This window comes from Desmodus rotundus, chromosome 3 (assembly GCF_022682495.2).
Source record: "Desmodus rotundus isolate HL8 chromosome 3, HLdesRot8A.1, whole genome shotgun sequence".
Classification (NCBI taxonomy): Eukaryota; Metazoa; Chordata; class Mammalia; order Chiroptera; family Phyllostomidae; genus Desmodus; species Desmodus rotundus.
The window spans coordinates 108,312,067-108,339,710 of NC_071389.1; the positions used below are offsets into that span (position 1 = coordinate 108,312,067).

Sequence of the window (27,644 nt, forward strand, 5' to 3'; positions counted from 1 at the left end):
GGTCTTGCGGAGGAGCCAGTTTCCGCTCCTTCTGCAAGACCTTCGCTAGCCCGGGTGCGAGAACCCCAATGACGAAGGGCAGCGGGAGGAAGTGGTCTTAGGGACATGCCTGCAGAGAAGGCGTCGTTGTGCTCGAACGTGTCCGTGGAAGGTCAGTGCCACCTGTGCTGCTGTGCTGAGCGCGGGGAGGACTTGCAGGCTCTGCGGCGGCGTCGGGGAGCCGCCCAGGTTGTAAAGCCGCCTTCCGCCCCAAGCTGCTCGCCGGTCGTGCCGGAGTCGCAACGCCTAGACCCATCGCCGGTCTTACAGTCCCCTGAACTTCAAACCCGGCCATTCAGGAGCACGTACGCGCGCTCGCCGTGCGTCCTTACGCCCCTTTTCGGGATTGGCGTGGTCCCCTTGACGCACGTGATCGGGTCCGTTCCGGCGGTAGCGAAGCAGCCTTTGTGTACCTCGGTTGTGGGCCTGTGCGGGAAGGGCTGGCCTGGCCAAAGCTCTCGAAGGGGTCGTCGTGGGGAGGTTTGTCAAGTGATTTCTTTTTTTTTTTCCCGTTTATCATTTTCTTGGCCCCATGGCATTAAGACTCCTGAGAGAAATAAATAAGTTTTCTTAAAGTCGCAGTGTCAAGTGCATGTTAGGAAAGGTCTCAGTCGAAGCAACTAGATAGTCGAGGAACATCAACTACTGTTCGTTGGCAGGCAAAAGACAGTAAAGGATAAATCAGATTCTTTCCCTGCTTCTTAGAACTTACCGCCTAATGAAGGAACCAGGAATAAGATAATCACAAAATTATAACTATGATACTGTATGGGAAAGATAAACTATACTTTGGAAGTATTTAATTTTAGGCATTAATGTTGAGCTCAACAAATAAATGGTGGGGGGCGGGTGAGTAGGGAGAGATCAAAGAGAGTCTGGGAGGCAATCAGAAGAATGCCCTGAGAAAGCTGACGTCAGGCAGTGATCTGATGTTTCCTAAACCAAGGGAGAGCACATTTAAATAATCTGAAAAGCCAATGTGGTTTAGACAAAAAGGAAGTTTGGTATGGAATGAGGCTGGAAAGGTGGGAAGGGCCTTTTGGCCTCCAGAGGGGCAGTTTTGAGGTGGGGCGGGCACTGGGTGTGGTGAGGGCAATGCAAAAGGGAGCTCTGATTGCGGAGTGCAAGTGTGATGTAATAGCCTAGTTAGGAGACTGGTGAGAATCCAAACCGGAGATGGACAGTATCTTAAACCAAGGTGGTAACAGTGGGTATGGAGAGAAGTGGATGAGTTCGAGTAGTATTAGGAAGTAAAACTGATGAAACTTGGTGTTGGGTAAGCCATGAAGTGAGGGAGAGCAGAAGTTGGTGGACTAGGATGCTGGTCATTGAGATATGGATTTCTAGAAGATGAAATGACCATTTGGAAGATTTATGTATGAGAATAATATAACCTATAATATGGAGTCTTCAGTTCTGGATTTAAAAGCTTTTTAGAAAACATTTCCATAGTGGTTATTAGAATACTTCAATAAAATAACTAAAAATAAAAACTTTATAGCTAAAAAGTGAGGAAATTGGCTAAAGAATCATGTTGGCTTTTTCCAGTGTTGTAAATCAGTGTTTGAGCTCTTAAACAGCCAGCCTCACTATAGAGCATACTTTCTGCTTCTTATGAAGGAGGAAAACCAGAGCTAAGGGACGGCGACGTGGAGGCTCGGTGACCGTGTTGCAGACCTCTGGAACTGAGGTGGCACAGCCCAGGCTGGAATGGGGCATATGGGACAGTTTGTAGCTATGCAGGCAGGAACAGACACTTTATGAAACTCCTTTGGAAGGTGTAAGAGAGAATTTTAATGTCATGAGAATTGGTAAAGTTGATGTCACAAATACTTAAGCCGCTGGGATCTAATGTCACTTTGATTCAGCCAGCCTCCCTGGAAAGAACAGATGTCAGTATTATGAGCTTCTGAATACAGCTGTATCAAAGAAAACCAGTGAGTGAACAGATAATAGAAGTTACTTTCACTCCGCACTCTACGTAGTTTCAAAATGCACTTAAGCAATTTAATTTCTTGTAGGACAGGACTCCCCACCCACTCCTTATGATTATATCTACTAAGCCACAGTATTTAAATTGCATTCCAGGAAGTTTCCTTAAAAATACATTATCAGTACCTCCCAAAGAGGTACTGGAAAAGGTGATATAAAATAACGGATCACAGAGGGTGCCTGCAAAGAAAAGAGGGAATGCAGAATAATGTATCATAAGGGGAATGCAGCTGTCCTTTGGAGCAGTTATCATTTTGTCTTTTTTTTGGTGGTGGGGTGTGGTACAAGAATGTAGCAGCTTTATTTATTATAGGCAAAAACGGAGAACAGCTTAAGTGTTCATCATCTGGATACAGGATTTAAAACTGGTTTATTCGTATACTGAGACACTTCTCAGAAACGAAGAGGAACAAACTAATGGTATATGTAACAACATGGATGAATCTTAACATGCTGAGATGCCTTCAACAAAGAGTACATACTGTTTGGTTCCATTTATATAAAATCTTAGAACAGACTGTGATGGAAAAAATAAGAGGCATAGCCTCTGGACCGGGATGGAGACTGACTTGGAAGAAGAAGCATGAAGAAAATTTCTGGGGTGATGGTAATAGTCTATATGTCGATAGAAGTTTTGGTTCCAACAGTGTTTGTACTTGTCAAAACTAACTATCAAATGATGGCTTAAGATTTCTACATTTCATTGTATGTAAATTTTGCCTCAAAAGAAAACAAAAAGAATCATAAACAGTTGCAGAACTATAGTTGATGATATGCATGCTCAAGTATTTGAGGGTGAGTGTACCAATGTCCGCAGCTTCCTTTGAAATGTATCAAATAAAATGGAGGAAAGAGTAATAAATAGATGGGTACATACAGCAAGGAAAACTGCGTGTATTACGGAGTCTAGGTGAATGGGTACGGGGGCGTTCACTGTACAGTCTTTCAGCTTTTCTGTATGTTTAAACGTTTACACAGTGAAAGTTGGGGAAAATAAACCTCCAAAGAATATTGTTCATTTTAGACAACTGAAAACTAACTTGAAAATACAAAGAACACAGCCCTAACCTTACCTGAAATACGTAGCATATGGAAGTAGCCACATACTTATTTCGTTAAAAAATTTCCCACTCCATGGCTTAATATTGAAATCATTTCAGTTCCTTATGGAGCATGTGGATCACACGTTAAAATTACTCTGTGTTGTGTTCATTTTGAATAAACCAATTGATCTGTTTTCTGATCTTGTCTGGGAAAGTTAGTGATGATGCCAAAGAGGCCCAGGAGGAGGGGTGAGGACGGGGAGGAGCAGAAAGGGCTGAGAGGAAGTACAGCACCAAGGAGCAAAGAGGCTTCTCGGCTGTTGGTCAGCTTATCTTCCAGTGATTGGAGGATATGGAGTTTATCAGTGATCCAATCTCAAGTAAAAAAAGAATAGAAAGGAATTCTGTGTTTCTTTCTAAATATGGAGTTGGCTACTGAATTTAAAACTAGCAACAGAGCCCTGGTTGGTGTGGCTCAGTTGGTTGGAATATTGTCCTGTGGGCCAAAAGGTTGCAGGTTCAGTTCCTGATTTCTGGTTGGGGCACGTGCCACGGTTGCAGTTGTGGTTGGGTTGGGGCACATGCAAGAGGCAACTGATGGATGTTTCTCTCTCCCATCCGAGTTTCCCTCTCTGCCTCCATTCCTTCCCCTCTCTCAAACCAATAAGCATGTTCTGCAGTGAGGATTTAAAAGCAAACCAACTACCAACAGATATAAAATTACTGTGTTCTGCCATGCATGTATAATATGTACCCACATTTTTTGTGCGTGTTTACCACGGGATTATGTACTCATTATACCCATGTATAATGCACATCTTTAATTTCCCCTCAAAAATGTGGGCAAAAAAGTGCATATTATATAGAGCAAAATATGGTATGTAGCACAGAGTGAGTATGATTTTGGTAAAGTCCGAATAATCATAAAATCACAGATATGCTATAATAATTATACATTTTAAGTAACTGACTTTAAGGTAATTAGTTTTTAAAGTATTTTTGGATGTCTCAGAAAGGGTAGTTCTGGGAGTAAGAGTCACTGAATTCACCCATATTATCATAGGAACACAAGCCTTTTCATTTTGAATTAGACAACGGGTTCGTTCACCCTCTCACTCACTGGACAGAGGTATCAAAGGCATTTCATTAGCGAACGTGGTTCTATATTGCATCAACTTTGAAAGGTTAAGGGGAATCCCGGACATTCTCGTTTAAACTACTTGAACTCACATTATAATATTTACTACTCATTTTCTTATGTCCTCTTTTTTTTCAATACTCACCTGACGATTTTTTTTTTATTGAGAGAGACATTGACGTGAGAGAAACATTGATCAGCTGCCTCTTGTTCATTGAACCAGCAACCTAGGTATGTGTTCTGACCAGGAATCAAATCCATAGCCTTTTAGTATATGGGATGACATTCCAACCAACTGGGCCATCCAGCCAGGACCTCATCTTTTTTAGGGAGGGACCTAATCCAGTGGTTCTTAACAGTAGAGGAGTGAGAAAACATCATGTTTTGAAAAAACATCCCCAGATGATGCTGGTAGGCATGCAGTTTCTACTCTAAAATAGACATGTTAACTCTTACCTGTTGGCAAACTAGTAAATTTTTAAAAAATATATTTTATTGATTATGCTATTACAGTTGTCCCATTTCCCCCCTTTTATTTCCCTCCACCCTGCACCTCCCCTCCCACCGTATTCCTCCCCCTTAGTTTGTGTCCGTGGGTCGTACACATAAGTTCTTTGGCTTCTACATTTCCTGTGCTATTCTTAACCTCCCCCTGTCAATTTTGTACCTACTATTTATGCTTCTCATTCCCTGTACCTTTACCCCCTCTTCCCCCTCTACCTCCCAGCTAATAACCCTCCATGTGATCTCCATTTCTGTGATTCTGTTCCTGTTCTAGTTGTTTGCTTAGTTTTTGTTTTCGTTTTTATTTTTGTTTTTGTTTAGGTTCAGTTGTTGATAATTGTGAGTTTGTTGTAAATTAATTGTTCATATTGTTGATCATCTTCCTTGTCTTAGACAAGTCCCTTTAACATTTCATATAATAAGGGCTGGGTGATGATGAGTGAACTCCTTTAACTTGACCTTATCTGGGAAGTACTTTATCTGACCTTCCATTCTAAATGAAAGCTTTGCTGGATAGAGCAATCTTGGATGTAGGTCCTTGCCTTTCATGACTTTGAATACTTCGTGCTAGTCCCTTCTAGCCTGAGAAGTTTCTTTTGAAAACCAGCTGACAGTCTTATGGGAACTTGTTGGTAGGTAACTGTCTCCTTTTCTCTTGCTGCTTTTAAGATTCTCTCCTTATCTTTAATCTTGGGTAATGTAATTATGATGTGCCTTGGTGTGCTCCCTTGGGTCCAACTTCTTTGGGACTCTCTGAACTTCCTTGACTTCCTGGAAGTCTGTTTCCTTCACCAGATTGGGGAAGTTCTCCTTCATTATTTTTTCCAATGTTTTCAATTTCTTGCTCTTCCTCTTCTCCTTTAGGCACCCCTATGATTCATATGTTGGAACGTTTAAAGTTGTCCCGGAGGTTCCTAAGCCTCTCAGTTTTTTGAATTCTTGTTTCTTCATTCTTTCCTGGTTGAATGTTTCTTTCTTCCTTCTGGTCCACACCATTTATTTGAGTACTGGTTTCCTTCCCATCACTGTTGGTTCACTGTACATTTTCCTTTATTTCACTTTTCATAGCCTTTACTTCTTCCTTTATTTTTCGACCATACTCAACCAATTCTGTGAGCATCCTGATTACCAGTGTTTTGAACTGTGTATCTGATAGGTTGGCTATCTCTTCATCGTTTAGTTGTATTTTTTCTGGAGCTTTGATCTGTTTTTTCATTTGGGCCTTTTTTTTTTTTTTTTTTTTTTTTGGTCTCCACATGCCTGTAGTAAGGGGCAGAGCGTTAGGTATTTGCCAGGGCGGGGCAACCCAGGTCACTGCCTTGTGCACTGTATGTAGGGGAGGGGTCTGAGAGTGAATAATGCCAGTTACTTGGCTCTCTGCTGGCTTTCGGTCACTTCCCCAGCTACCCACAATCAACTTGGACCCTTCTGGTGCTGATTCCCAGGTGGGGTGGGAGGTGTTGTATACATTCTAGGACCCTGTGAGTGTCTCCAATGAACTGTCCTGTGAGGCTGGGAATTTCTCCCACCTCCTCAACCCCCACAGATTTTCTCAGTCAGACATTTTGAGGCTTTATTTCCCTGCGCTGGACCCCTGGGTTGTGTGATCTCTCTCACTCCTCAGTTGTTCCTCCCAGTTTATCCGCATGCAAATGTGGGACTGTGTGGTCCACCAGCCACCACCTTGCCGTGAGTCCTCTCCATCCTGGCTGCCTGTCTCCACCTCTCCTACCAGTCTGGATGAATGTTTCTTCTTTAACTCCTTGGTTGTCAGTCTTCCATACAATTCGATTTTCTGGTATTTCTGGTTGTTTTTTGGTTTTAAATTTGTTGTTGTCCTTCTTTTGGTTGTGCAAGGAAGCACAGTGTGTCTACCTATGCCTCCATCTTGGCTGGAAATCCACAACTACTAAATTCTTTCCTCCCTGTAGGCTATTGATTCTTTTTTTTTTTTAACTTTTTATTCATGGAAAACATACAGAAAAGTTGAAAGACTAATAACTAAACACCATATATCCATAATCTAGGTTGAGCAAATGTTGCCATAATTGCTCTATTTTCTGTCAAGCCATTTCACAGTCAGTGGCCAAAGTCATGAGACCCCCCTACATACTCCAGCATTCATTTCCTGATAATGCCGTTCTCACACCTAAGAATTAACATACTTTCCTGAGAGTCTCTAATCCAACCTGGATCTCGGCCATATTCAGATTTTCCCTTTATCCCAACATGCCTTTTTTGTTGCTTTTTTTCATACACATTGCATTCAACAATTATGTCTCTTTAGTCTTTTTATTCAAGCATACACTTCCCCAGACCTTTCCTTTCCCAGTGACATTGACTTTTTTTAAGACACCAAGCCATTCACGAATTGTCTCATACTCGGTTTGTCCACTTGTTCCTGTGGTCTGATTTGTTCCTCTCTGAGTCTGGCCCTTGTATTCCTTGGAAGCTGAAAGCCAAGTCTGGAGGCTGGACCAGGCTCAGGTTGACCCTTTGGCAGGACTTCCTCACAGTCTATAGGAGCGGAGTCACACCAGGAGACACACACTAGGATATTGGGCTGTCCCACCGTCGGGATGCTGAGTCTCTCCTTTGTTTTGAGGGTAACAGCAGATTGTGTTTTTCCTGTTTTAATTTGGAAGTCATCTTTGGTCACCCTTTGGCACCATATGAATACCTTGTTTCCTTGACAGCTTTTTACCTATTGATTTTTGTATCCATCCTTGCCTAAATCAGTGATTTGATTGGTGATGGCAAAATGGTGATTTTTAAATTACTTTCATTTTTAAATTACTTTTACTTTTCTTCTCCATTTATTAGCTGGTGTTCTTCTCTGAAGAAGAGCTTTTCTTTATCAGCTGGGGATGATTCTAATTATTCCTTAAAAGGTGGGATATGTGCTTAGTTTACCGATTTTCAAAGTCAGGAGTGAGGGTAATAGTCAGTCATGGCAAATGATCTTTCTTTTAATAGATTTTTGCATATTTAATGTGTTGAAATGAATGTTAGTCATTCATGTTAAATTATAACCCACGTGGCCAGCGGGAGGCCCCTCCTGTCACCAGACTGTAAATGAGATGCACACAAAGGTGCAGTCCTGTCGGGGCAGTGGGAGAACTGGGCCTGGGGGGCTGTAAAGGGATTTTTGTCAGTTGGGATAATGTTATTGTGGTTATTAAAAAGGTGAAGACCGTACCTCTTAGAGATGACAAGCTGAGGTATTTATTGGTGAGATTTACTTTGAAACAGTTCCTGGATGGGGAGGGGCAGGAGTGGGTGAGGGTGGCGGTGAACCAAGCTTGGCCTCGTGCTGGTGGGCCGGCTGAGCGATGGGTGCTTAGGGCTCATTACACTGTTCTTTTCGTACGTGTTTGAAATGCTTCCTAATGAAAACTTTTGTAATTGTCTGAATTTCTGTGGATATTTGCAATTCAAATTTCATAACACGTTTTTTCTTAACTTTGTGTTTATAATTTTATTAAAAGCTTATTTTGAAGAACTGTGTACATCTTCAAATTTGCTGATCTAAAGCCACAATTTAGCTAATATTGAAGCTTAATTGCTGTATAAATCAAGAAAACTTAAATTTTTTAAAATTTGAATAATAGTAAAGAACTTTTAAAAAATAGTTACAGTATTTTTCTGCACTTTTTTTCTCTTCTTGAAAAGTGCTTTTAAAGTTTAAAATATTTTATGGCATTTTTCTGAAATAGTCTTTATAAAGAAATATAACTTACTAGGATAAAAAAATACTTCCTCGTTAAAAATTTTGAGAAATAATTAGGAAGAATGGGTGAAAATAAGTATATTTTCAAACTCAAATATCCAGGGTTTCAATAAATTTTATTTTTTTCCTATGCCTAGTTTACTTCCTTAGTTCTCAAAAATATTGTTTTGAAATAATATTTTCTATTTTAATATGGTGATGATTCATTACACAGGCACAGGAGCTTCCCTCCGTAACTCTGAAATTTGGGACTTGATGCTGCTGCCACTTTTCTGATAACAGATGGAGAAATACCTTCTCTGGTCTCTTCAGACTGTCAGCTTTTTGGTTTGGGGCCTTCCTCCACCAACAAATACGTGACTGCTTTTTACTGAACATTAAGTACCTCGGCTATTTCAGATCTAGCTTGCTCGCAGCTTAGAGCCCTTACAACATCTACAACGAATCCCCAGCCCACATTAAGGGCTGTAAACTAATTCATGTCATTCACTGTAGAGCAGGGGTGTCAGACTCACTTTCACGGGGGACCCTATCAGCCTCACAGTTACCCTCAAAGGGCCGAAATAATTTTAGGACTCTGTAAGTGTAACTACTCCTTCACTGTTAAGGAGTTGAAATTACATTCAGCCCTTTGAAGGCAACCGTGAGGCTGATGTGGCCCCCGGTGAAAGTGAGTTTGATAACCTTCTGTAGATGAAACACCCAGCTGTAGATGTCCCTGATGTCGGTGGACATTTGAAGCGTCAGCTGGAAATGTGAGGGTTGCGGCTGACCAGCGTTTATGTGGATTGATGGGGAGTGACGCATCTAAAGACCTCAGGGTTAAGTGCCAGCGGAAACCAGCATCCCTGCAGGCTGTACCCCTGGGCTCACACATTCATTCAGTGTGTGCTACGGAGCCAGACTCTAGGCTCTAGTGTTAGGACCACCGCCATGAAAAGTACATTTTCTCATGAAGCTTACATTTTAGTGAGGAAAGATTACGTGTGAATATATGTCAGGCAGTGAATTTTTTAAAAGGCTAGGCAACGTGTTTCAAAGTGATGGGGTGTGCCATTTTATAAAGAGTGGCCAGTGACGGCCTCGTCAGGTGGTGACATCTGAGCAGAGACTTGAAGTAAATGAGCCACGTGGCTGTCTGAAGGAGGGGAATGCCTGAGTGTGAGGACCCAGAGAAGGGGCAGGTCCAGTGTTTACAAGAAACTGTGAGCTGGAGGAAGCGGGGTCAGCGCTGTGCAGAGGGATGTATGTGGGTCACGGAAGACCCCATAGGCCTCCACACTTGGCTTTTGTCCTGAGATGGGAGCAAATGGAGAGTTGTGAGCACAGAGGCATGTCATCTGACTTACACATTTTACAAGGATCACCCTTTGTGCCCCGTGGGTGATAAATTATTGGGGGGCAAGGGCAGACCATGGAGACCAGTCAGGAGGCTGTCACTGTAATCCAGATGGGGGATGATGGCGGCTTTTAGGGGCACAGTTTGATAGCAACGGATGTGAGAAGTGGTTGGACCCTGGATGCATTTTAGCAGTTGAACAATAGGCCTTGCGGATGAATTGCTGAGCGAAAGAGAAAAGTCAAGGATAACTTGGCCTTTCTGACCTCAGCGACAGGATGTGTTGTCGTTTTATGAGTCCAGGAAGACAGAAAGGAGCAAGTGTAGAGTAGAAGTGGAGAATTCAGTCTTGGTCACGTTCACGGTAGGGCCACTGGTAGATATCTAAGTGGAGATGTTGGGGAGGCAATTAACTCTACACCTTTGGAATTCAGGGTAGAGGTTGGAGCCAGAGCAATAAATTTGGGTGTTATCGAGCTACTTAAGGAGGGAAGTGAGAACATTCTGTGCACTTTCTATTCAGTTTGCTGAGCCTGTTTTCTCATATCACTTGTCAACCACGGGCATGAGGGGTAGTGGTGGGTACGATCAGTGGGGTGACAGGCGGGATCAAATCTAGGGACCAGAGGGGATTTCCAGTCTTTACAGCCTAGGTGAGTCTCATGCAGGGGGCCCCAGGACCATTCTCTAGAAGCACTGTGTAAGGCACCTCATCCTTTCCTCTTTCATCTTTGACAAGGCACGCCTCTCTGAGTTCTTGGTTCTCTGGTGTTTCTCAGCAAACCTTAGATGAGGAGACGAATGGTCTTCTCATCCCTCCTGCAGCCTGCACTTGTGAGCTTTATCTAACATGTGTATGGAAGGAGAGAGACACTTACTGTGGCAGAGGAGCAACTAAAACATCAAAATGCCATTAAATGCAGCACTTAGAACCATGAAACCACTATCACAAGTACCTGATGCTTAGTTACATTTACTAGTAATGCCTTATTTACCTGGTGAGTGATCTTTACAGTTAATGAGGTCAGCACTTTGAGTAACATCAGGGCATTTCCTTTCTGATAGTCTCAAGTAGTTTCTCCAGTGGGTCAGCTTTCCCTATGGAGAAGCCTCCTTCCCAGAATAGTGCCCTTGTACTTTGTATACCGTCAGATATATTGACAAATTGTTAATGTCTTAAAAGTTTATGAATTGGTATTTATGGATCACCAACTATGTTATATACTACCTCCTCCTTCAGGGGTCTGCTCCCCGTTGGCATCTCTGGGCCACACTGGAAGAAGAGTTGTCTTGGGCCACACATTAAATACATTGTGACACATAGTCACAAAAATATCTAGTAATGTTTTAAGTACATTTACAATTTTGTGTTGAGCCACATTCACAGCCATCCTGGGCTGCATGTAGCCTGGGGGCCGCAGGTTGGACACCCCTGTAAAATCTTTGGGATGATCTTTGCTTTTGAAGTTAGCGCTTTAAGTTCCATGGGAAATAGAATCAAAAAATATTTGGTGAAAAAAATGGGAGACAAAAGCACTGTGTAAATATGTTTTATCCTAACAATACCTTTTACTGGGGACAGCACCACCAAGAGTGAGTGTGCCTGTGGGCCACCTGGTGGTCTGTGTTACTGGCACACATTTCCTGTACACAGATCAGTCACACTCACAGATGACGTGGTTCCCACAGCCTCACGCACGCCCTCTTTGTACCGCAATGTGAAACCACAAGAACAAGTGATTTACCTGTAATCAACTTTTCTTCCTGCTTTTTAGGATGGCTGCTGTTTTTCTAAAAAAGTTACCATTACGAACCATAGCGACTGAAAACAGTTGCCTTAGAAGATGTTTGGGGACATACATCGTGCAGACAATGGCATTAGCACAGCTGCCCCCCACTGCCTCTGCCCCACGACTGGCCTATCTAATCCACGCAAAAGCTTTTAGTACTGCTGAAGACACCCAGGATGAAAGAAAAAAGAAAGAAAAGAATGAAACCGATTTTAGTAACATTGGAAGAAAAATCAGTGAGCGCATTATTCATTTATTTGATGAGCAGGGCAATGATCTGGGAAACCTGCACCGAGCAGAAGTGATTCGGCTCATGGACGAGCGAGACCTGAGACTTGTGAAAAGGAAGCCCAGCGCCGAGCCCCCCGAGTACCAGCTCCTGACGGGCACGCAGATTCACGAGGAGCGGCTGAGACTAAGAGAGAGGGAGAAGGCTACACCCAAAGCTGGTGGGTAGTTTGCTGTTTGCCCCTTGAATTCTGTGTGGCTACAAACCAGTTTCAATTCGGCATTTGCTATGGTGCCTCTGACAGTGGGGAGGTGCAGGCTGGAAATTCAGTTTCATCACTGTTTCCAGGGCTTTTCACCCCTCACTTAATTTCTGTTGCATGTTTTCTTTCTTTTGTGTCCTGTGTCGTCATCTCCTCCTTTAAACGTAAGTAAATGAGGAAAAACAAGGTAAACACCACCAGAATGGTAGGAACTCTTTCCCCTTTGCCCTTAGCTTTGTCTCCTAACGTGCGGGTCGGTAGACTAACTGATGGGTGCAGTGAAGTGGGGCTCCAGAGGGATGGATTCAAGTTCCCATTGCTGTTCTGAGCCCCTCATTTGTCCTCCTTAAAAAAGAAACAAAAACCCTCTCACCTCAAAGTGGAGGTGTTTGGTTAATTCCATGGAAACACTTTTTAAATTCTAAAGTGATTCATCTGCCATGCCTGAGTATTTTGTTACAATACTGGCAGTAACACTCCTTTACCAATCACCTGCCAATATTTTGCCAATCACCTGACAAGGCATTTGTCCTTTAAACTTTATAAAAGCCATTAATTGGGTCTGAGGTGAAGATGTTGGTTTTCATGGTTTTTACTTAGTGCTGATCATAGTGACAGACCGCTCAGTGGTGGGAGCAGAGGACTGGCCGGAGCTGCCACGGCGAGGTGGTGCGTCTTGAGAAAATCACACGCTGTTCAACGGTGGCTCAGTTTGTGACACCACACCGAACAACTAGAATGTTGACTGGGAAACAAAAAAATGTAAGAAGAGGCCAACTAGGGGGATAAGGCCATCAAACTGTGTCCCTGAAAAAAGTTGACAGACTGGAGAAGACACCTTGCTGTGTTCAGATTGTCAAAAGTATGACTTTGTCCTGATAGGAAACTAGGACCATCTGGTCGAAGCCTTAAGGAAGCAAGGAGGTGTTAATAAAAGCACTCCTTTTTAGTAAAATTACTCCTATTTTGGAAATTAGATGCAGAAAAGTATAATAAACTTACCATCCAAAATGAATAAGCATTAACATTGTTGTACCTCAGCTTTCTTAAATAAAACATGACAGAAAGTTAAGGTCCCCTGTGCTCCCTTCTCCCCTTCCGCCCTCCTCCTCCAGAGGTCCCTGCTCACTCCCTCGGACTCAGGGTCCCGTCCATGTTGCTAAACTCCAGTTACGGATAGATATAGTCATCAACAGTATACGGAACAATTATATTTGCTTAAAATTATAAATGGCTCACTGTCATTTTCAAGGTGTTTGTATCACGGCCATAGCTAATTATAACTACAAGTGACGTTTCATGAGCACGCACCATAGCTTTGTTAGTCCCTTTCCCTGGCCATTGGGCTCGTCTCCAGTTTCTATCATTAGGAAAACTGAGCACGTGCTGGCAGTGTCTCCCGGTGCGCGCTCCAGATACCTGTGCGGCAGACTGTCAGCACTGTGTGCGATTTCTCTCGTCCCCACCACACCTGGTAGTGTCGGACTCTAATTTTTGTCATGCTGACGGGTGAGAGCGTGTACTTTAGTTTGTATTTCCTTTCAGCAATTGAGTTTCCTCTTCTGCAAATCGCTTATTCATATTCCTCTTTTCTTACTTTGATGATTTATTTTTGTCCTGATTTATAGGGTTCTCTGTTCTGTGTGAAGAGAAAAACCTTCTCCTAGTTAAATTTCTCACTTTTGTTTTTCCCCTTGTTTTGAGGTCACAAACATATCCTTCCTTTTCTTCCATTTGTATTCAAGTTGTATTTTTCACATTCAGTAGTCCATCAATGGAGATTTTTGTGTGGCTCAAAATCGAACTTTTCCCCCATATGAAGACTCAGTTGTCCCAGTGCCTTTAATGAGCAGTTTGTTCCCTCCCTGTAAAATAACCGGCTAATAGTCGGGAGTTCCAGAGTAGAGGGAAAGAATGCAGGACGCGGCCTGGGTGGCCCCACTGTAGCAGGGAGGGCGTCACAAAAGAGTAAGATGAGAAAAGTACTTCCCACACGGGTCCACCTCAGAAAGAAAAACAAGGATAATTAAGTTTATCATAAAGCTAAACTTGTTCCTTTTGAAGGACCATTCTTTTGTTCATTAATCAAATGATGGTAACAATAAATGGAGGCATTTTATATTTAAACACCCTTTCTTGGCAGGCAAAAAAAAAAAAAAAAAATAGTACCTTTATGTCTGTCTCCCTTTTGTAAGTGTTTCCTGGACTGAAACGGGTCAAGTGAGAGGACCGCAGGGGCCCCGGCAGCCTGAGTCGTCCTGCAGCCTGTGTGCTGAGGGTTAGTCCCGCCAACAGGGCAGGGAACAGTCCTGGCACCAAGTCTCACTGTTTCAAACTAGGACCGACTCTGACAAAGGAACTAACTTTTTCTTCAAACATTGGACGACATGATTTGGACACAAAGAGTAAACAGATTCAGCAATGGATTGAGAAAAAATACAAAGTTCAAATTACTATAAAGAAAGCAAAGAATACAGAGGAACCAGAAAATAAAACGGTAAGTAAAAACAGGAGTAACTGTTTCTTGTTTTCTGATCTAAAAGTACAATTGTAGAAAATCTGGAAAATGTAAAGGCAAAGAAGAGGGACAGGAATTCTGTCATATTAGCGATGATAGCTTTCCAGTTTTTCAAAATGCAAGCAGACTTTTGTATTTACCTTTTCCATCGTAGCATAATTTTTTGCTAGTAAGAAGCATATTTAAAGTCAAATTGTCTTCAAGAAAGTGTGTATCGGTTTACAGTCCCAGCATAAGTGTAGGGACTATTTCGCTCTGAGAGTTAGATAACTTACCAACTAAAAGGCAGCATCAGCCCAGTGGTGGGGTCAACCCTAGTTCCGCATTCGAGTCACTTGAGCCCAGGTTCCCAGCCAGCTGACGCAGAATCTCTACAACCAGATGTAGTTCTCTAACAGCCCAAGTGACTGTGAGTGTTGGGATCTGCACTGGGCTAACAGTTTGGGGGTAAGGTGATACTCTGCCCAGACCCAAACCCACTGCTTATACTTGTTCTTGTAAGACGTTAGTCTCAGTGCAGTGACAGAGTAGGGATTTAAAATCATCAAGCCTTTAGTTCCTTCGTCTAGTTACATGAAGTTTGAATAACTGCCTGTACCGGTTTCAGTCAGCTTAACTGGGCATGTAGAATTTGATTTAGCTAATTACTTAGATAGCAATTCAAGAATGCTGGGGTTTATGGGTATTAGATGGTTAACACCAGAAAGAATCAAAACACTGGTTTTAAATTAACCTTTAGCTGTTTTCCCTTCTTAGGAGGAGATACTTAATCAAATCCTCCAGACTATGCCTGGAATAGCTACCTTCTCATCCAGGCCTCAACCCATTAGAGGAGGAAAAGCTGTAATGTGTGTTCTTCGTCATCTGAGCAAAAAAGAAGAGACTGCATATAGAGAGACTCAACAGACCCAGGAAGGAGACCCTTTGAACAAAAAAAATGGAAACAACACAGAATCAGATGTTCTGCATTAGTGATTAAAGAAAAATGGGCTTTTGAGAGAAAATACAGTCATACCTCAGTACTCATTGGCTTCGGAACTTGTCAAACCTGTACTTGTCACATTTTGATGAGAAAAAAATGTTTCAGCCCCTGGCGCTTGCTTGGGACTCGTCACACTTGCTAGAACTTGTGTAAGACAATGTCACCCCGCAAGAGAAAATGCTTCATCACACGTCGCTTGCTCGTCAGTTTCAGGACTCATAACGAGTTCCGGAAGGAATTAACGAGGGGTATCAGGGTAACACTGTACAGGCACACCTTGTTTTATTGTGCTTCACTTTATTGTTTTACAGATGTTGCATTTTTTACAAATTGAAGGCAAGACCCTTCACCAGCAAAAACATTTCAACTCACTTTTTCCCACTACGTGCTTCACCGCGGTGGGTCAGAGGCGCTCTGCACTGTCTGTGAGCTCTGCTGTAAGCGAGCTGGCTGGTGTGTGGAAGCAACGGGGTGTTTAGCTGAGGGTAAGCACTGCAGCCGTCGAGAGCACCTTGTCTTCAGCGCGGTTCAGCAGCTCTCCGGGTTGAGGCAAAGACAGGCTGTGTTCTCGTTTCCCTTTAGGAGGGATATAGCCACTGAGACGGGAAGCCAAACTCCGTTTTTCACGAGTTTGTTTTACCTTTGGAAATAAGGGAAACAATTAGAATCCAGGATCAAGATTACCTGAACTTATGGGACAACAGTTGCACACCCTGATAGGTACACAACACCCCTTACAGGAAAGGGAAATCCATCCGGTTGCCTTCAGTAGCAGCGCAAACTCACACAGTAATAAGCAGTCGAAACTATGCTAAATAGACTGCATCTGGCTTCAGTCAGCAATTTGTTTTAAAAACGGCTCGCCTAAATCTCCCAACTTACTTTGAGCTTCATTTTCCTCTTGTCAGGGTCATGAACAACAGCGTGCCTAGTGAGACTTTGCTGAAATGAAAGAAAAAAATAAAGTTCTGTTTTTAAAACACTGCCATTTGGTGTGTCTATTAACATGAAAACTCCATGTGTTATTTAAATAAACAGCCTTGTTTCTGTTATGTTCTGTTGAGGGGTGTGACCTCTGCAAAGATTCCCACAGAGGATTCTTCCCAAATCCTGGACTGAAGTCACTGCCTCTTCCAGTGGCCCAGGTCAGGAATTTGTCCAGTCTGGGTCAGTCCCCTGTGGCTTCTTAGTTCTTTCATAAGTAAAAGGTTGGGAAAACTAGTTCTGAATGAATCGTTCCAAGCTGAAGGAGGTTCTTTTAACCAAAGCTATGTCAACAGTATCCCGAAACCAATGGAAGATCTAACCAAAGTCTTGCTGTCCTTGCTGAGAATGCTGACCACCAGCAGCTCCCAGTTGTCTCCTAATGGTTCGGGCCTATGCTGAGCCTCATTTCTCTCTCCAGTCTTCGTTATAATTCATGGTTTAAGTGCTTCTAAGAGCACCAACTACGGGAGTCTCCCAAACTGCACGGCCCCTCCCCCCCACCCAGTTTGTATCATGTTCCTGACTATTTGAATCACACCAAGATGCAGACTAGATGGACCCCCGAAGTCCTATAGGCCCTCGTGTCCTTGTTGCCCACTTCCCTTCTCAATCCCTACATGACTGTGGCCTAAAGGGATGGCCTCGATGATAGCACCCTGAAAGGACCCAAAATATCAGCATACTCTTGAATAAGCATTTGGTTCCATATGCTACTGGTTCTCAAATATAGCCCATGTGAGAATCACCTGGGGGGTTTGTTAAAACCCGGAGCTTCTGGTTCAGCAGTCCTAGAGTGGGCATGTGGCTGTGCGTCTCTAGCAAGCTTCCAGGCGATGCTGGAGCTCCTCGGCCAGGGCCGCACTCTCAGAACCCCACGGCATACGCACATCTGGCTGTGTGGCAGACTTCAGTTCAGAACCGCTCCAGCTGAAGCAAGCGTGGAAGGTCTTGGCCCTGCTCACCCAGCCTGCGGGCTCTGGGACACAGTGTCCTGGAACGGAGGGCTCCACGGAACCCAGCTGGAAACGACAGCGACAGGACTGCCCCTGGGAGGGTGAGCACTTACTTTCATGGCGAATGTTTTGCCACAGCCAGCGTGTTCACACACAAACGGACGCCTTTCCTCGTGAAAAGAGAGAATGTGGCTCTGCAGGTTGAACACAGTTGTGTAGGTTCTACCACAGCCTTCCCTGGGACATCGACACACATTCCTTTCTGCGCTGTGTGTTTTCATATGTTGCTTCAGGTAATCTTTGCGTTTAAATGTTTTCTGGCATACTTCACACACCACTTCCTCTGATAAAGTAGACAAAAAAAGTGTAACCAATTTCTCCAAGTATTGCCAAATAGAAAACAGTAAATACTGTATTCAGTATGTGACATTCAATACATAAAACCTTATGATTATACATAAATCAGAAATTTCAGAGGAAATTAACTCCAGTTTTTATTGCTTGAACATTTGTCTCAATTCTCCCAAGTGCTTCTATTACATGAAGTCACCCTTGCCTAGGAGCAGGGGTTCCCAGCATGGTGGCTGTGGGCACAGGGAGGAAACTCAATAGGCCAGTTTCCTTCCTTGTGCTCCAGCACACAGGGCACTCTCCCAAAATGCCCCACAGAATCCCAGTGTCCCCCCAGATTCTTCACTTGCCAGAGCCTTTAAAAATACCGATATGCACAATGGTTCAGACCTGGCATAGCTCCTCCCAAACCTGGGACCACAGGTATCTCTTCTCTTTTGTCAAACGGCTGAAGTACCCAGCACCTCACAAAATGTCTGTTATTTGAAGCACATAGTATCTAGTATCTCTAAGAGCACTGTATCAGTTCTACAGGGACAAATGGTTATGCTGAGCTATTCATGTCTGCCTTACCTTTATGGGTTGTTCTCACATGTTTCAGAAGCTCTGTCCATGTTTTTGCCACAAAGAAACATCCTTTTTGACATTTATAACCTATTTAAAAAACACAGGTGTGTTGCCTTTTGTGAATATTCAGTGTGAACACCAATCATGATTAAAAAGGAAACTTAACATGCCCGTGTAGTTTTTCTACTTCCCAAGAGTATTCTATTCTGCTCGTCTCAAGAGGTGACAGTAAAACCGAACAGCTGCACATCAAGGTACCTCAGGTAGGACTTTATCTCAGCAGACTTCACAAGAGGCTTCCTTTCCCTTTCTGCTGTTCTCGGTAAGCTGACTACAAGGCACAGGGGCATCCAGTGGCTTTAATTCCCCCACTTCCACGGCTCATGCCCCCCAGCCCCCGCTTTATGCTTGCCCCTTTTTTTCCTCAGCAAAAAAGTTTAGTTTAGTTGGTCCTTTGTCTTTAGCAAACCATCAACACTGGATCTTAGCAGGTATGTGTCCACCCCCTGGCTTCCTCCAGTCTTGCCATCCTATAAGTTTCGTATGCAAAAAAAAGCAGGGTACAGCTAAGAAAGAAAAAATAAACTAGAATAACCCAGTGAAAAACACTATGAACAAAAATTAACATTGCATAAAGCACTAGAATTGGGTTATTCTGTCAATGTAACAGCCAGGCTGAGTTTCACCCAACGAAAAACCAGATAGAAACAAAGAAAGGCTGCCTGTCGCTCTTAGCTACTAGTCTCGTCTAAAAAAACAGAAAAAATACTCCATAAATTCTAGGGCTTGGGAAGTTAGGATATAGCTATCAAAAATCCTACATGGAAACACAGAAGAGTCAAGTAGTTAGTTTAATGGAGTCTTTTTGAAAAAAGTTACAATGTGATTGCTCCCAAAACTCCAAACTATTGGAACACACCCGAGAGAAGAACGGCACACGGAGTAAGTGCAAGAGGCTAAAAACTACTGGGTTGGCCAAAACCTTCATTCTTCCGTAAAATAAAAAACACACTTTTCATTTCACCAGTAACTTTCTTGATTTGGATATTTTGAGTGTGTCAGCTATTTCTCACTGTTGGCTTCTAGTGGGCAGAGGCCAGGGGTGCTGCTAAACATCTTCCAATGCATAAGACAGCCCCACAGCAAAGAATTATTTGGCCAAAATGTCACTAATACCAAGAAACTTTGCAAACCAGTTCTGACATGTTCGATCAGTCACAGCACCTTCTCCATACACTGCACACATCTTGTTTTGAGTTTTTGAGTTATTACCTTTCTTGAAATAATAAACAATATGCCAAAAATGTTGTGTATTTTCTTCCATCTTCAATATTAAAATGGCTGCACAAAAATTCACCAATTTAGATAATTTTTTTTAAGTGCAAGCAGATATGACAGCTGTCACAACGCAATCTCACCAAATTGTTTTAAATGAAGTTACAGACAAGTAAGCACTACCAGAGCCATGGTATAGAAAAACCTAAACAAACTTTTTGGCCAGCACAACACCACGAGGAAGCAATGCCGGACGGAGCACTGGCACTGCCACAAGGACACAGCACAGCCAGGCTCGGCCTCGGAACAGTGTCAGCACAGGGGACGAACAGACACACACACAGACAGCACCTCTTTGGTCGAGAGTATGAAACCTGAACAAGCAGAATGCTGCCCCCGCCTCATTCTGAGTTCTCGGTATGACCACGGAAGAGCAGAAAGCACCGAGTATTCAAAGACTTGAACACACACACACCCCCTGCGGCTGGCGTGTTCGTCAGAGTGAACACTGCAAAGTACGCACCCTCATGGACCTTCCCGTGTCGCTTCAGCCTGCTGCGCGAAGCGAAGTGTTTTCCGCAGCCTTCGTGGGTGCACCTGGGTTAACAGGACATGAAGTGTCAGCCAGGCCGCTTTTGCAGAGAACTGCACTTAGAGCAAAGAGTACTTTGTCCTGCTCTCCCACCAAAGTCTCCCCTGCCCACGACTAAACCAGTCATAGAAAAATGATTTAAAATTTAGACCATATCCTAGATAAAATTCAAGTTACCTGACCAAACTGGGGGCAAAACAAACTGAGAAAAAAAAAGTCACATGACATTTTTTTGCTTATGTGATCAAATTAAACACTTTTATCTTCATTCCTCTGAAAATATACTCTGTTTTCATAGCTACGAGAAAGGTCAACATCGGAACCATTCCAAATCACTGTGTCTAGTTTTTCTAAGGATGCTGCCCAGGGTGGAGTGACAAGAAAACACAGCAGCAGCTTCCCCAGCCTCCGGCGAGCAATGGAACACACAGGCCACTTCCGCGTCAATGCCACCAGCGGCACGAGAACAGGCAGACTCGCAAGCAATGGCAGGCACTGTCACGGCAGTGGCTCCCAGGCAAAGGGCATCGCCGTGTGAGTGGAGGGAAGGTGCCCAGAACCCATGCTCTTCAAGCGTGGCCATCCGAGCAGGCGGTCAGGAGCCCTTGATGCCCTCTGCATGTCTAATATCTCCGGTCACTCCTCCCGTTCCTTCTCTAATGCAGGCCTACCCACACCGCTTTTGTTTTACAGGAAAAGAATAATTAGTGTCTTTATAATGACATGTCATGTAATTCAACAGGCTCTACTTGAATAGTTAAGTCATTTATTAGTCTTCCCTTAAAGCTTAACTACAATTGTACTAATCTCACAAATTATTCTGAAACATTTTAGAGAAACAAAAGCAAAACTGAACTTCAGGAACAGGCCAATATATAAACGGGCGTACACCGTACACGTTAACAGAAAAATGTTGATTAATAAACTGTTTCAAAACATTTGTACCCAATTTGCATTTCAATCTGTTCCCACCTGAAATTCGCCATGTTGATTTGTATCCCCCGAGTACCTACTTGAACAGTGGTTCATGGGTATGCTGGCACTGATGGGTTTTCAGCTGCTGATGTTTCTTAAAGGTCTTCTTACATCCTTCAAAAGCGCACTGTTCAGTAAAGGCTTGTTAGTCATGAGAAAAATCAAAGAACAGTTCATAACAATCCTCTCAAGGTAAAAATATTGTGGAGATCATAGGCTTGCTACTTGCACCCATTTAGTTACTGTAAAATTCTTTGTCAAGAAACTTTAAAGAGAAACAGTTTTGAAAGAGCAAAAACGTTTCATTTGTGGTAATCTATCAATAATATACTTTAGTTGGCACAATAATGTTTGCTTTCAAAATAAAACAATTATTATTATAGTGTCAGGCTAAATTCAGATATTTGACACACAAGATTTGGTTATTGAAACTTTTAGAAACAGACAATATGCATAAAAATATTCAGAGAATTTAAGCATAGAAAATCATTCCCACTTACTACATATTGTTTTTGCTGATTTTCATGTTTGCGTTCAAAATGTTTCTTCAAGTTTGATTTTGTGTTGAATTTTTGGTCACAACCACTAGCTGCACAACTGTAGAAATCATAAACCCAAATATTAACAAACCAAGGGAAGAAAAGTTTCAAGACTTCATAAAAGCTAATTATCCAAAGTATAGTATAAAATAGTCTTTAACAAATTCCAAGTGTAAGCCACACCAAGTAGGCCTCTCTGCTTTGATGTGATTAGCATGTAAGGAGATGCAATTCATGTCAGGCTTCTGCAATCAATCACACGGCATCAGACATCCTTTGCATACCAGGCAGGGGGAGGTGAAAAACCTAGCTCCAAAAGCCCAGACCATTTAGGCTTAAACCCATGTTTCAGTTAAATCATTCTCAATTTAGAATCTGATAACTATAGTTTTGCTTGAAATGTCACTATAAACTACCTTTCCAAAAAACTTAAAAAAAAAAAAACACCTGGTTTTACAGAATCATAAACCATCCTGCTCTTTGGCACGTCATCAAGCTGGTCACGTTTTCTTAACAAGCATTTCTGTATCTGGGTCTTGAATTACCTAAATTCTTCGGGAAACTGTGTTTTTAACATACGTGCTCTGTCTGTGGTATTTTTATCAGCCTGATGGATGAGGCAGGACTTCCTTTATAAGCCCCCATCTTAGCTACCATTCCCTGGTAAGCACTGAGTAATACTCCCGTGAGGCACTGTGCTATCCACGGGGCCAGGCGGAGGAAGGCAGAGACTAAGTGCACACTGATAGAGGGAGCTATGCCCAGAAGCCCACTGGAAACACAGGAGGGGCACTCTGAGGGGGGCACTGTGGCAGAATCCCTAGAAGTTCCAAAAGGTTCCTTTTAAAATTTTTTTAATATATGTTTATTGATTCCAGAGAACGAGAGAGGGAGAGAGGCAGAGAGAGACACACACAGGAAGGAAGAGAGAGAAACATCAATGTAAGAGAAATATCGATCAGCTGCCTCCCGCACGCACCCCAATCGGGGACTGAACCTGCAACCTAAGCCCCTGACTGGGAATCAAACTGGCGGCCTTCTGGTCTTCGGGCTATGCTCCAAACAACTGAGCCACACTGGCCCGACCAACAGGTGTTCTTGACCTCAGGAACAGAATGCTGCATTTAAGCTGTGTACACGGCCAAACATAAAGAGAGCTTCCTCCAGCCTCTCTTGCAATTAGGAACACAAATGGCGAAGTTCTGGTCCACACTGCTTATATCCCACAAAGTATCTGAAAAGGGGGCCCACCTCTTTTGCCCTTTCTTCCATCGTGGTGGCTGCAATGCTTATGTGACAGCTTAGCGTTCCAACAGGCATGTTGGACCATGACGTTAAAGCCCCAGGATGAGGATGGCAAAGCTAAGTTAAAAGGAGCCCAGGTCCTGATTATGGAGTGGCCCTCGACTCTTTACTTCTGCATTTCAGTTACGTAAGAGAAAGAGACTATCTTTAAGCCTCTACCGTACTGGGTTTTCTGTCACTCTTGACTTTAATCCAGACACAAGCATCTAACCTGACACAGGCATAGGGCAGGACAGGGCCACGAAAAGTCCTGACAGGAGCCAAGTAACAGGCACAGGGGCACTGAAGACCCTGGCAGACTTAGCAGGGGTGAGCAGGGAGAGGCTGCAGGTCACTTAAGCATAGCTGGGCCACAATTTCATGTCTGAAATTCAAGCAAATGGGTCAAGATAAACAAACAAACAAAAGGCCAAACCACAAGGGTCATTTATAGGAAACACTAAGAACCTGGGCTTCATTATGTAAATGATGCTTAAAAACCACTGCACCGTTGTAAGAAGGAAACCAACCTGGAGAATAATGTGGGAGAGGGCCAGTGTGGAGACAAAGAAAACAGCCATTCCAGTGAGGAGGAGAGCCTGAAATAAGACAGTGGCAGCTGGGGCAGGAGAGACAGACCTGAGGGACCAGGAACAGGACCTGATGACCTATGTGCTGGGGAGGGGAGTAGACCGAGGCGTCCAGGGGAGTTGCCTTATCTTTGCTGTGGGTCACCAGACAGTGACGCCGCCTGACAGGAACAAGGGGGAGAAGGCCAAAGAGAAAGCCAAGCTCAGACTGGACTTCAGTGAATTTAAGAAGCCACAGAGACAGCTGGGTAACGCTGGCCAGCCAGCAGCTGGCTATGGGGATCTGGAGCTAAAGAGAGAGGGGTCTGGGCTAGAGAGAGACCTGGAAGACATCACCCTATTCCAGTGGAAATGACACTTCTCTCATTCATCCTTTGCATCTGCACCCAGATCCATTTTTTCTGTTGTTATTTTTAAATAGTGTGCAGTAACTTAGTTCAGAAACCGAAAAGCATGAAAGGACTCGGATGCATGTTTCCTTCCACCCCTGCCCCTCCCCACCCAGCGCTCTCCACCACTCCCAAGACAGGTGATGAGGTTTTTAGTTATATGTAACTTTTAGGGCTTCTTCTATATACACAAGCAAATATAAATATATGTTCTTCCTCTGTCCCCCCTCCCGTTACATACACAAAAGCCAGCCCTTCATAGACACTTTTGAACATTGGTTTTTTACTTAATTTGCCTTGGAGATTTCCTTTGTTTCACAGAGATCATCTGCATTCATCTTTAAGGTTGTATAGTATTCCCCGGTGGTGGCACGCTTTAGCCCCCCTGATGGGCGCGTGGGTTGGTTCCAATGCTGTGTTACTATTAATAGTAACATAATACTTTTGGTATAGGAACAACTGTATATGTACAATAAATTCCCAAAAGTGAAATTTCTAGGTCAAAGACTATTTTCCAGACTACCTTGGTTACACTTTGCTGGTGTAGCTGAACTACATTTTGAAACAAATTAAGCTTCACTTAGGGTCACGGACGTTGAGGACACACTGTGTGCTTGAACCGGGAGTGAAACAGACATCTGCCGTCCTCGGTACGTGGCCCCTTTCCCTCCGGCTGGCACGCTGGTCAGAGGGAGAGGACATGGCCTTCCACAGGGAGCACAACCATGAAGGCTGTGTCAACAACTCACCTTCTCCAGACTGTGGGAACCTTAGGGAGACAGGGGACCCTTCACAGTCATCAGCTTAAAACTAACAGAAGTCAACTCAGGCCACTAGAAACTCTACTACCGCTCAAGGAAATGTCTCATAGACAGACTTTTGACCTCAAATCCTAACATCTGCAAAACCTGCTACACAGCTATTTCCTGATACGACCTCCAGCACAAAGCTCTGGACATCTACTAGATTTGTTTTTGTTTTTTTTCCCCAAGGAGAACTTAATGTTTTCCTGGAACATTCTGTTTAGTGGTTCTAAGTGTGGCTGCCTGACAAGCAGCATCAACATCTCCCAGGAACTGCTAGAAATGCAAATTCTCAGGCCCCACCCATGACATACAGAATGAGCTGCTCTGGAAGTGGGGTCCAGCAAGCTGTATAACAAGTTGCCAGGTGATTCTGATGCATCTTCAGTCTGAGGTCCACTGTGCTTTTAAGTAGTGGATTTAAAAGAAAAGTTGTATCTCCACCCTTTCTGAGAAATAAACAGTAACTCCGAGAAGAATATTAAAATTGGTATGGTAGAGGTGCAGGAGTTTAATCCAAAGAAATACAAGATAAACTGTTAAAAGTTCAACTTCTGCCCTGGCCAATGTGGCTCAGTTGGAGTGCCGTCCCATACCTCAAAAGGTCATGGGTTCAATTCCCAGTCCGGGCACATACCCAGGTTTCGGGTTCTATCTCCGGTCAGGGTCCCTATAAGAAGGCAACCATCAATCATTATTTCTATCTCTCTACCTTCCTTCCTCTCTAAAAGAGGTAAAAAAAAAAAATCCTCAGATGAGGATTAAAAAACACACACACACAAAACAAACTCAACTTTCTTTCTGCTTTTATCTTTTATCCCAGCAGCTTATCAATTCAGAAAGACTCTGACAATAGGGAGCCAAGAAGCTGCCAAAGAATCATTTTCACTTGGTCTAAACTGTGTTTGTTTCAATGTTGATTTCCCACTTAGTGTATACTTCAAAAGGAGACAAGAGGATGAAAATGCAAAAGAACTTCAGAGTAACTTATTCCTCAAGTATTACACACAAATTACCCCCCAAAAAACCTACTTCCTTCCACACATTCAAAACTTGGTCTCCTCTTATATCATGAGATGCAAATTAACAATCAATCAGTTTTCTTACCAGGTCAGTGTGCCACACAACCATGTCAGAGGCCTAATCCCAGCTCACTACTTACACAAAGGGCTTTTCTCCAGTGTGAAGCAGGGCGTGGCGGCTCAAGTGGTAGTCTCTGACAAAGGCTTTGCCACACCCTTCGTGGTCACAAACAAAAGGTCTCTAGCAAGAAGGAAAGAAAAAAAAAGTCAATTCTGCCCACATTAGTAACTCTGATATTATTTAAAGGCCTCAAACGTCTAGTAGGCAAGGCCATGGGCTCTGTCTCCAGAGATGGTTTCCACTAAGTGTTGAGCACCCCCCACACCAAGGCCAGACAAGGCTGTCCCGCATGAAGTTACACATCAATGCCACAACTTCTCGACAAAGTCACTGCAGCAGACTTTGCTCTATGAAGAGCATATGCAATAAGTGGGCAGCCTTCACAGTTGGTTAATCTGCTCCGAACCTGACACCTGGCTTCAAGCGCAACCCCCATCTTAAAGATTGCTTGCCTACTCGCATGGCCTAGATGTACAGATCTCTACCACAGCATGCGTGTGTCATCCAAAGCCGAGGAAAGAAGAATGTACAGGGTCTACCACATCCTGAACAGACTCGATGTCTGTGCTAAGAGAATGGCTGCCACAGCTACAGGAAAACATGTCACACCTGAAAAAGTTCATAGGTGCCAGGGCAAAGCAAAGCTCACACAGCCCTAACTGCAACCACCCCTTGGGACCTAGGTTGAGAGGAGAGGACTCCATCCTGATTCTATAGGAAAAGCCAAAACATGTCCTCCAAATAACTGGTTTTGTGTATTTGGTATGAAAAATGAACCATGACAGTCCAGGAGGGAGATGACAAGCGTCAAATGACAGTACTGGTAGCAAAGCAATGGAGAGGAAGACAGATGAGCTGTATGACTAGGGGCAGACCCACAGACTCTGCACAGCTCCTGTCGTGGAGTAGGCTCGATCAACATTTGTCAAATTAATGTGAGACCTGGGACAACAAAGGTGCCTTCACATTTTCTAACCTGTATGAAGGAAGCTGGTAGTGCCAATAGCCAAAACACAATATGCATGTCTAAAATTACAGGGAAGCACTAAGTTTGGACATCCTGGTTACAGAGCTCAGAATTTGGGGGGTAGGGGGTAAAAGGAAAGACAGAAGGCATAAGGTCATGGGTGTTATGAGTGAACCCAGTCACCGGGTAGGCTTGCCAAAAGAACTGGGAAAAAGTAGAGGGCAGAAGATAAAATAGTGAAAAGGGCCAATGAGGAAGAGGAAAAGAGGTGAAAAGGTCCCAAAAAAGAAATGGTCAGCCTTTAAATGCTGGACAGGGGAAGGAGAATGGGTGTCATTTAGGCCACATGGAGGAGTGTCCTCCAAGTTAGGTAGGTGTTAGGGGCAAAGGCACCAACTGCGGGTCTCTAACTTAAATTACAGGTCTTTCACTGAGGCAGTGTGAAGCCAGTCTCCTCCCAAAAGTAGGAAATTGGGCAGATTCCTGGGCTCCATGAACCTCCCTTCCCTCAGCTGTCTTCTCTCAAAGTAAAACCCACACTCCAAACCCATTTGTACCCTGGCCCACCGGACCTGCTTCTCAGAGCTCCTCTTGTATGGGTCCCACCCAGTAACACTGGCTTGCCCTAGCCTCCCCCAGCACCGCCCCCCCCCCCCAAAGGCC

The 27,644-nt window shown here is 43.6% G+C and overlaps 2 protein-coding genes across 3 annotated transcripts in view; one reads left to right on the top strand and one right to left on the bottom strand.

Moving 5' to 3' along the window:
* Positions 1-16,549, top strand: MTIF3 (mitochondrial translational initiation factor 3). 2 transcript variants are annotated; one of them, XM_024580809.4, is made up of 4 exons: positions 1-151; positions 11,561-12,024; positions 14,406-14,563; positions 15,341-16,549. In XM_024580809.4, exons 2-4 carry the CDS (start codon positions 11,562-11,564, stop codon positions 15,554-15,556), a joined length of 837 nt encoding a protein of 278 aa, XP_024436577.1. In that variant the 5' UTR covers positions 1-151; position 11,561; the 3' UTR covers positions 15,557-16,549. The 2 variants fall into 2 exon arrangements, with proteins under 2 accessions (XP_024436577.1, XP_024436578.1); XM_024580810.4 differs by lacking the exon at positions 1-151 and adding an exon at positions 158-519.
* Positions 15,824-27,644, bottom strand: part of GTF3A (general transcription factor IIIA) — a 19,427-nt gene continuing 7,606 nt past the window's right edge. The window contains exons 3-10 of the mRNA XM_053919718.2: positions 26,034-26,134; positions 21,767-21,863; positions 21,305-21,393; positions 20,223-20,296; positions 18,431-18,511; positions 17,620-17,849; positions 16,449-16,508; positions 15,824-16,206 (exon numbers count right to left, since the gene is read on the bottom strand). Coding sequence (XP_053775693.1) covers positions 16,042-16,206; positions 16,449-16,508; positions 17,620-17,849; positions 18,431-18,511; positions 20,223-20,296; positions 21,305-21,393; positions 21,767-21,863; positions 26,034-26,134 — 897 coding nt within the window. The 3' untranslated portion in view covers positions 15,824-16,041. The remainder of the gene's footprint in view (positions 16,207-16,448; positions 16,509-17,619; positions 17,850-18,430; positions 18,512-20,222; positions 20,297-21,304; positions 21,394-21,766; positions 21,864-26,033; positions 26,135-27,644) is intronic.